Genomic DNA, 9,556 nt, shown 5'->3' with positions numbered 1-9,556 from the left:
TGCTTCCATCCCTACCCCCAGACATATTGACCACAAAGGGAAACTCCTTACTTATCTATTTTACAGTATTTAGTAAGTTCTGAGATTAATTAAAAAAAAAAAAAAAAAGACAGGGTTGAAATTCTTCGAAGACACTATACTAGCCCACTTTTTAGGATGGCATTAGAAGCTATGGCTCTATACTCAGCTTATTATGAAATAATGTTAAACTGTTTCTCTTACCTGTGGCTTTGTGCTCTTAAAGTCCATTTCAGTGTTACAACAGCTATTTCATATATTTAGACACTAAAAGAAATTAATCAAAGTTTCCTTAATAATTAATGCTCTGATTATATGGAAAAATATTATATCTTAGAAGTGGTTTATTTCTGCAAAAAGCAGTTTATTGTCATGACCTAGCCCAGCAAACATGAATTATTATAGTTGTCTTAAACAAAATATATGGTTTATAGTTGCTGGCTTTAAAAATTACCCAATATACTTTGTTTATTATAAATAATAAAATATAAGCAAAACAAAAGCGGAATTTCTCTTTTCTGACAAAATTAGTCGTCTTATCAAATGGTACACTGAAAAAAGAAAAACAGGTCATTTACTTTTCAATATATTTAATAGAATTCTATTCTTTTGCTAAATAGTGTGTTTTGTAATAATATCTACTCAATATGTGAGTTTTACTGTTGAAAAATTGACAAGTAACTCAAGCAATAATCAACTGAGTTTTGTCTACTTAGGATTAGCCCTCCCAAACATCGATCTCAATTTTACTTTCTAAAACAGCTTAGTAAGTCAATGAAAAATGAGGACCACAGCTAGTATTAAATATGAAACTGTAAGTTCCTATTTAGCTGCCTGAAAGAAATACCACCTTGATTTTAAAAATGGAATGGCATTACTGTTAGTTAATATCAAGATTGCTTTCACAAAATCATGTATTATATTGATGGAGTGTATCAATATTACTGCAACTCAAACTCTATCTTTTATTCATGTCTAGGCAAATGAAACTAAATTTCAAATGGAAAATTTCACGTTTCTAAAAATATCGACTCATAGCAGTCAGATGACGAAGAACCAGGTAAGGTCAGGCACTGGAATTGAGTAGCCATGCATATTTTCTATTGTTTTATCAGATGAGAGTGATTTTTGGTTTTATTGCCAAAGACTGTTTATAGAACAGTGGTAAAGGAACAGCAGTAGACCTGGAGCAGGCATTTTTTCCTAATTCAGTTCTGTTTTTGCACATGATCTTAGGTAAGCCATTGCTGCCATCTCTGGCTACTAGTTTCTCTTTTGAAAGAAATGATATAAGCATGGGATTAGTCCACATTATAAGACTTAACAAGATGTTGGTAAAGAAATTTAAGGGAGGCCCAACAATCCTTGATTGCATGTATGAAGCTACTTGTATATCTCTAGGAGTACAAAAATGATAAGGCACAATCGCTGTGCTTGAAGATCTTAGATATTATGGGTCTTCTTATGTAAACATTAAAAGTGCTTATAAAAATGTTTTTTTAAAAACTAATCATTTGGTTTTAGTCTTTACATCTTATAGATATATTAGTTAATTATATCTACGCATGTTGTAACAAAAAGAGCTAAAATACAGTGGCTAAAGAAAAGAGCCATTTATATCTCTTCCACCTAGTCCAGAGGTAGGTGTTTCTGGGCTGGTAAAGAAGCTCTTCCATCTTTAACATATAGCTTTTGTCTCTGGGTCCAATCTGGTGCTCTTGTTTCCACCATCACTTTCATATCCCAACCAGAAGGACAAGTTGAAAGCATGCCAGTTTCTTTAAGGAAAAGACTTGGTAGTGAGAGAAATTACTTCTGCTCACCCTCTATTGGCCAGAACTCAGACAAACTGGTAACGATTAGCTGTAACAGTCCAACAGGTGGCCTAGCAGAAACTTCACAGTGTTATTAGTAAAGAACCACTATCAGTTACTGCTCTGAAAATTGAGGTGTGGTTAAAATTGTTGCTCAGAGTTATTTGTTGTAGTAGCTCCAGGAAAGACATTCCTCAAGAAATAAGCCTCCAGACTTTGAGAAAATAGGAAAAAATTATGAACACCTTGAAGCTGAAACCTTGGGTTTCATAAAATGTGTTGTTTAATCAATGATATGCATTGGGATATTCTTGCTAATTCTTTAATTTGGAAAAGATTCACTCTTACAACTAATAAAATTATCTAGGAATTTGCTTTAAGATGATTTGGTCATGGGCGGTAAGGGAAGAAGTAGGAATATGTGAAAAATGAAACAAGATTGATCATAAGTTGTTAATTATCGAACATTTTGCATATGTTTTAGCTTTTTCATATTACAAAGTTTTAAAAGTTAATACCTAATAGTTGCTGATATCTGTTTAGGGAGCTGCAGATTTTCATACCTTATGCATAGGTATTATTCTCATTAGAATTAAGTTCTCAACAATTGTTATCGCTCTCCTCAATTGACCTTGAAGAATGAAAATATGGATGAGGTAAACACTATAAATGTATGAAACTCAAAATTCTTGTTAAAGTTTGAAAGTGCTTGGAAAACATTTTAATTTTTACTATTTTCATTACCTTCCTTATTAAATCTTTTTAAGAATAAAGTTATGTCATGCAATACCAGAGCCATTCATGAATAAAGAACATAATCCCATGTGTTAGGATGTAGTATAGTGTGAAGAGAATAAGCTTTGGAGTGAGAAATCTGGCTTAAGTCCTTGCTCTACTCTACCAACTATGGGGCTTGGGCCATGTCACTTAATTTCACTGCATCTTAGTTTTCCAGTGCAACTAATGGGATTAATATTTAACTCATAGGGTTGTTATGAGAATAAGTACACAATAAACAGTAACTGCCATTATAATTAAATAGGTAGAAGTGCTTCCTATTTCTTTGTGGCCGAGGTTCTTAAAGTAGTGCTTTAAAGAAAAATACTTTCCTATTTTCGTTTTCCTTCTAGTTTTTATAAATTCGGAAAGTGTCCAAGTCTAAAAAGATGCCTATACAAATATTAAAAAGAAAAATCAATTCCATCTATAAAGCGCTATCTGTTGGCCAATAAACTAAGGCTTATGGAGAGCAACCTAACTTCATTTCCAAGGCAAGCCTCTAAACTCTGAATCCAAAAGAGGGTGCTCATAGTTATATTTTCATGTCTCTGTATAAACAAAAGTTATACAACAGTGTTCCTTTGGGGGAAAGAATAAGGAAGTAATAAACGCATTCTAATAAGGAAAAAAAAGTGCCCATTTTCATGCTTTATAAGCTTCAGACAGATTGCTGAGGTACTTGTTCCTTTGAACTCTGAACTGGTTATTACTTTTCATTCTGATAAAAATGTAAATTTTGTAACGCACTAATCAGACATGATTTAGGCAGTAATAAACCTTTACCCCAGCTCACTGGCTTACATTAGTTTCCCCAAAAGGAAACAAAAGACTTACTCATTTTGTATTATCTAAACTCACTTTCTGCTGAAATATCTGTAAAGTACACAATTTTACATTAATAAAATTGTGACCTTACCAACTGGCAGTAAAAGGTGAGAAAGTGAGAAGTGAAAGGGGAAAAGATGAGTGTGGTATGTTTAGATTAGTTCCTTTTTCTTTCTAGTTTTTGTTTAGAGTTTTGATAGTATTATGTCCAAGAGAAGGAAGTGTGGTCCTATGGAAAACTAAATGAATATTACTTAATCACTTACCTCTCTATAAATTTATGATATAACTGTGTATGCCACTTTAATTATCTGGGCTCCAGATAATATTATATTTATATAGATATATAGATAGATAAATACATATGTGTGTGTATATATATGTGAAAAATAACTTTAATTTCTAAATTTTCCCTTAATTTGTGACTTATAATATATAACTGAAAAGCTGTAAAATATATAAAAATGAGCATTATCTTATTTATTTTTCATCAATTATTGGCCTCCTGTTTTTTTAATTACAATTTGACCCTGATTAATATCATTAGCCTAGCCTCACAAAGCCATATAGAAAGAATCATCTTGTAATTCTTCACTCTTAATTCACTTTATTTTTTTCCAAGTAGAAGTATTTTAAAGTGAATTAAACTATATCATTCTACTTCTAAGTACCTCAGTATATAGTGCTAAAAAATATTTTCTGTATAATATGATCACATCTAAAAATTAATTCCTCAGTACCATCTAAAATCCAGCCTATATACATTTTTTTTTGCCAGTTATTTCCCAAAATCTTTTTAAAGCTGGAATGTCTACATCAGGGCCATATATTGCATCTGGTTGTTAGGTACTTTATGTCTCTTTGCCTTAGTGAGAAAGCAGATCCTGAAGCAGAAGTGTATATGTTACTACTTTATAAGAAAGTGCAATCCTAGGGAAGCAAGAGTGAGGGAAAAAGAAGTGAGGCAGGGAAACAGGATGAATTTGAGAGTGCCTTGCTAAACCGACCACCATTTTTATCAAGAGTGATTGCTTGTTCCTCTGAGACCATCTTCTGGGAGGTTACATGAACAAAAAGTGTTTCAGGAAAGCCTATGGGGGAACAAAGAGGATTTATCTGCAAGTTCTTGTCTCCTATTGGCCAAAGATTTGACCCATGGAGTACTACTCCCCCTTATTTCTGGGTTACAAATGCATGGCACCCAACAGGCTAAAGCATATCATGCCTCATCATCAGAGGAAAACTCTGGGCAGGAGGCAAGAGCTGAGAAGCGCCAGCAAAGGCCAGGTGGTATAGGATGGTAGCCATATGAGATGGTTCTGATGTAGGTGTTCATACAGAGCTGCTCTCTACAGATGTTGGTCTGGGCCAGAACAGGTGGCCAAAGGCGACTTTGAAAGAGTGCAGAAGGGGTATTTGACACACTCTTCATATCTGGAACTGTCACCTTTTTCCCCTCATGACACTAACTTGCTATAGTAATTAACTGTTCCATAGAATGTTCTGCATTCTGAATAGTTAGATGGCTTCCTTGTGAAGTCATTTAGCTTGTTCTTCTACCACTATATTTCTTGTATATTGAAAGTTCAATATAAAAGCTTACATAGATTCAAGTTAAACATTTTTCGCTAGAATACAAGTGATGTATTTTTCATCTTGTGTCACATTAGCAAACACATTATATTTCATTGTCCCACTAAGAGTGATGCTAAGATTGACCACTGGGCTAAGACAATACCTTATAATCTTAATAATGAACTTATAATTTGTTTTAACACACAATTCAAAAATAGAGTAAACATTTTAATAAGATGCAGGGAGGAATTACAACTAAAGAAATATATAGTTTACACTGAAAAGGTAGACTCACTAACCTAATAGAATTTGAGTGATGCTATAGAATCATTGGCTAATTTGGATCTATCTGGTGGAAATGAAATAACAATAATGATTCATGGTAATTTTCTGGAATTTACTATTATGATAGAAAAGGCCAACTGGAAGCCACTAAAACTACATTTACCTATGAATATAGTAAATTAAAATGCATACTACATCCCTGGAGAGAGTGCAGCAATTAGTGCCACCATCAGAGGCTTGAAAGATGCAGGCGTGGTGATTCCTACCACATCCCCATTCGAATCAAATAATTTGGCCTGTAGAAGACAAATCTTAGAGAATGACAGTGAATTATTATAAACTTAGATAGGGATTCCAATTGTAGCCACTGTTCCAGATGTTATTTTGTTGCTAGGGTAAACCAAAACTGAGCCCCCTATACAGAACCACTCCCTGAGAGGGATCTGTCACCCACCTGGGGGCAGGTTTATTACATCGAATCACTTCCTTCGTGAGGGGAGGGCAGCATTTATTCTCACTGAAATAAACACTCTCCTCCTGTATTTTCTTTCTCTGCACATAAAGTTTATGCCAAACCACCATCCATGCATGGATTTATGGAATGGCTTATCCACTGTCACAATAATCCACATAGCATCATTTCTGCTGCATGTAGAAATTAATAAGGCAATGGGATTGTGCTCGTAGAATTGACCAGTCTTACCCTGCCCCTCCTCTTTCTAAAGGTACTGGCTTACTAGAATGGCCATTTATGGCCCAGTTAAGTGTCATATGGCATACCATGTGCAGTTGAAGCAATATCTTCCAGGATGCAGTATATGCTCTCAGAAAATAATATAGGTGGTGCTCTTTCTCCTATAGTCAGGACTCACGAGTCTGGGAATTAAGGGAGTGAAAATAAGAGTGGCTCCTTTCATTATTATCCCTAAGTGATTCTCTAGCAAACTTTTACTACATGTGTCCAGGAGTAATTAAACAAGTCTTTGCAGAAATTGTTAAAATTTCTGAATTAATATATTGAGTTTACTAGAATTAGAAAACAGAAAACAATGTAAGAAATTCTGCTTCATAGCTGGGTTAAAAAAAAACAAAACAATTTATAATACTCTTATACACCTTGAGAAAATTCCTCAAACTTTGAGCCTTGTCTTCATCTATAAAATTGATATCCAAGCACTTCTCCTACTTATATTACAGAATTGTTAGAAGAATCAAATATGCAAATGAGTTTTGTGAACTGTAAGTTGCTAAAGAAATGTTATTGTTTTTATATCTTTAATATGAATGCTTCAACTATAATGTGAGAACATTTCTGTCACTGCACAATTATAATAATGCATTTTTACCCCCTTGTCCATTTTCTAAAGAAAAATCAGAGCCAAAACTTGCCTCTTACTTCAGAAACCTATTATGAGTCCCAATGACCTAATATTTGTTACAAATTCATAAAACTCTCATTCTGAGACACAGATATTGTAACTGACAAAAGAAGTTTTAAAGGCAAAGTGTTATGTATTATTCTGTACTCATCAACACAGTTCTGCTCATTGAAAGTCTACTGTTGTTGAAGTAGTCTTAGAAACTTTTAAAAAGTCAGTGGCACATTTCACCAGGCACCTAATGAGCCATTGACTCGCCCCCATAACTTTCACCTTAGAGAATTTAGAACAAGAGCTTCGTGTGAACAAACTAAGATGACCCTAGGCAGACTAGGGACATTGACTCTGTATATTCTTGTGAGATGGGGGTCATGTTGTCTTGGATTTGTTGTTGTTGTGTCTTCACAGTTAACAGTTCCTAAATTTAGCTGCATATCTGAATTGCCCAGGAATCTACTCCAAATCTATTGAGACCAAGTAGTATAAGGAGGAGTTGTAGAATTGTAGTATTTGGAATAAATTCCAGGTCTTATGCAATCAATCCAGCATTTCTGTCTGTAGACCACTGGGTACTTCTGGTTCATCCTGCCTTATTGTTGTTTTCTCTTTTCCACTTTTAGTGCTCTTTCCTTTGCTGGTGGTTCTATACTTCCAGGGTCCCCAAAGTCAGGATGAAATCTATCTGATATGTCATTAACATCCTAGTGTGACTTAGTTTAGCTTGCCATTCCTTCAGAAATGCTAATGGTGGTATTTGAAACTCTGTCATAGCTTGGGGTGGAAGCCTTAAGGAAGGAGAGAAGCTTCGCTTCTTGCCCCCACTCCCCCAAATGACATTACTTAAGGAATAGCTTCCTTTTATTACCTTCCCATAAAGTCAGCCCTACATGTAAATTATGCATCAGTATGGAAAAGAGTGCAAGTGAGGTCAATGAAAAACCTGGATTGCACCTGGAATCTTGACTTGCAAGTCCCAGAAAGCTTCCTGGTTTTTTTGTTTGTTTGTTTGTTTGTTTTTAAACAAACAGACAAAATACCAGGTGCCTACAGTACCTGGTATTCCAAGGTGGTCTCCCATCCAAGTACTAAGCAGGTCTGACTCTGCTTAGTTTCTGAGATCAGGGGGCACATTCAGGGTGGCATGGCTGTAGACTGTTTTTTTTTTTTTTTAATTAGAGGAAATGTTTGAGGTCTTTCTTAGGGAATAGTGGATTGTTCTCATTGGAGTTATTTAACATGGACTAAATCCCCACTTGGCAGGGATGTTGTAAAGGGAATTTAAACATTGGATTAGAATCTCTCAATAACCTTAAAAGTTTCTTCTCTCTCAAAGACTTTATGATCCTTTGACATAGCCCCCCAAAATTTTGGAGTCTGGTATTTCCTGTTTGTGACAAGTAAGATCAAAGCCTTTACTTTTTATATATGTCTTTTTATATATGTCTGTTACTTTTTATATATGTCTGTTAGCTCCCTCAGTTTGACCTTTACCTGGCAGTCCCTGCCCAGGGCTGCTATAAGGCTTATAGAGGATACTTTCAGGATAGTAATAATTTCCATAGGCAATCCAAATAGCTCTTGAAATTGCTCTCATGATCTAGGCACTCCCCTTTTCTCCTGTAAATTATTGCATTAGCCCCTAACTACCTCTGGATAACAGATCTCTTGTCTTCCTATAATTCTTCCTCCGAACTACGCCAGAGTCCAATTTCTAAATGTAAATCTGCTTATATCACTTTCCTACTTCTGTGGGCACCCAACTATCTTCCAGATAAAGTTCAAGTTCCTTACGATCTTTACGATGCATGTATAAGGCTTAATGATCTGATTTCTATCAGTCTTCTCAAACTTCTCATTATGTTAGTATTCTTGCCACAAACCAGTTGCAATTTCTTGAATTCTCTAGGCTCTCTTACATCTCTGGGTTTTCCTGAAAACCATTCTCTCTGCCTAGGACAGCATTCTCTTCTTCATTTTGCTAACTTTATTGATTCCTTCAAGATCCAACTTTGGTGTCAAGTCTCTTCAAATCATCTTTGATCTATAAGAGTGTGAAAATGTTCTTCTTTTGAAGTCCAATGGTATCCTGATATACCTCCTTATAGCAATAATTACAGTGTGTTATAATGGATGATTTTCTTATCCGTTTTCCTTACTAGACTGTGAAAGCCTTGAAAGTGGAGATTAGTTTCATTATATATTTCTCAGTGTCTAGTACAAAGAATGATTAATAGATATTTCTGAAAGTAAAGATCTCAGAATAGATGACTTCTATCTTACTAAAATAGAATCTAACATAAGGTAGATTCATGGTCAGTTTTCAAGAAATTGTAATGAGTGAAAAAACAGAAATTGTAATGAGTGAAAAAAAACAAACAAAACTGTGGGGTAATATCTCAAAGGACCAGACCATTTTGGGAGAGGGGAAGCTTTTGAGATACAAATGCATACAAATGCTTAATGGAGAGGAAGCCTGGAAGTTCCGAGAGACATCCATGAAGTTGTAAGACGTGGCATGGAATGGAACCTCTTCCATTGGGGGCAGGGAGGCGAAAATGTAATTACTTTCTCAATAAATTAGGTACCATATGTGTACTTCCAGCAGCCACTGTTGTTATAAATGAAGCCTTCAAATGTAGTCAAATTAAAAATACATATGAAGATTATTAGAAAATGTTTCTATATTTATTAGAAAATTTTCCTATTCAATGTCCAATTTACCATTAGCTTTTCATTTGTTAATTCTTAGCCAAATAGAAGTGTTATTCATAAAACCAGCATTACACTCTAAACCTACGCACATATATATATAAAGTCTAATTTTAATTCAATAAACATTTATTAAATACTGATTTTGGGCAAAAGACTGTGTAGGTCTAC

The 9,556-nt window shown here is 34.7% G+C and overlaps 1 protein-coding gene across 1 annotated transcript in view; it reads left to right on the top strand.

Moving 5' to 3' along the window:
- The first annotated feature begins 1,048 nt into the window (after positions 1–1,048).
- Positions 1,049–9,556, top strand: part of GRSF1 (G-rich RNA sequence binding factor 1) — a 31,893-nt gene continuing 23,385 nt past the window's right edge. Inside the window, exon 1 of the mRNA XM_039845387.1 lies at positions 1,049–1,078. Coding sequence (XP_039701321.1) covers positions 1,064–1,078 — 15 coding nt within the window. The 5' untranslated portion in view covers positions 1,049–1,063. The remainder of the gene's footprint in view (positions 1,079–9,556) is intronic.

This window comes from Pteropus medius, unplaced genomic scaffold (genome assembly GCF_902729225.1).
Source record: "Pteropus medius unplaced genomic scaffold, Ma_sr-lr_union100, whole genome shotgun sequence".
In the NCBI taxonomy this organism is placed as follows: Eukaryota; Metazoa; Chordata; class Mammalia; order Chiroptera; family Pteropodidae; genus Pteropus; species Pteropus medius.
Note: the sequence above shows the minus strand (reverse complement) of the source record. Positions and strands in the feature narration are given on the sequence as shown.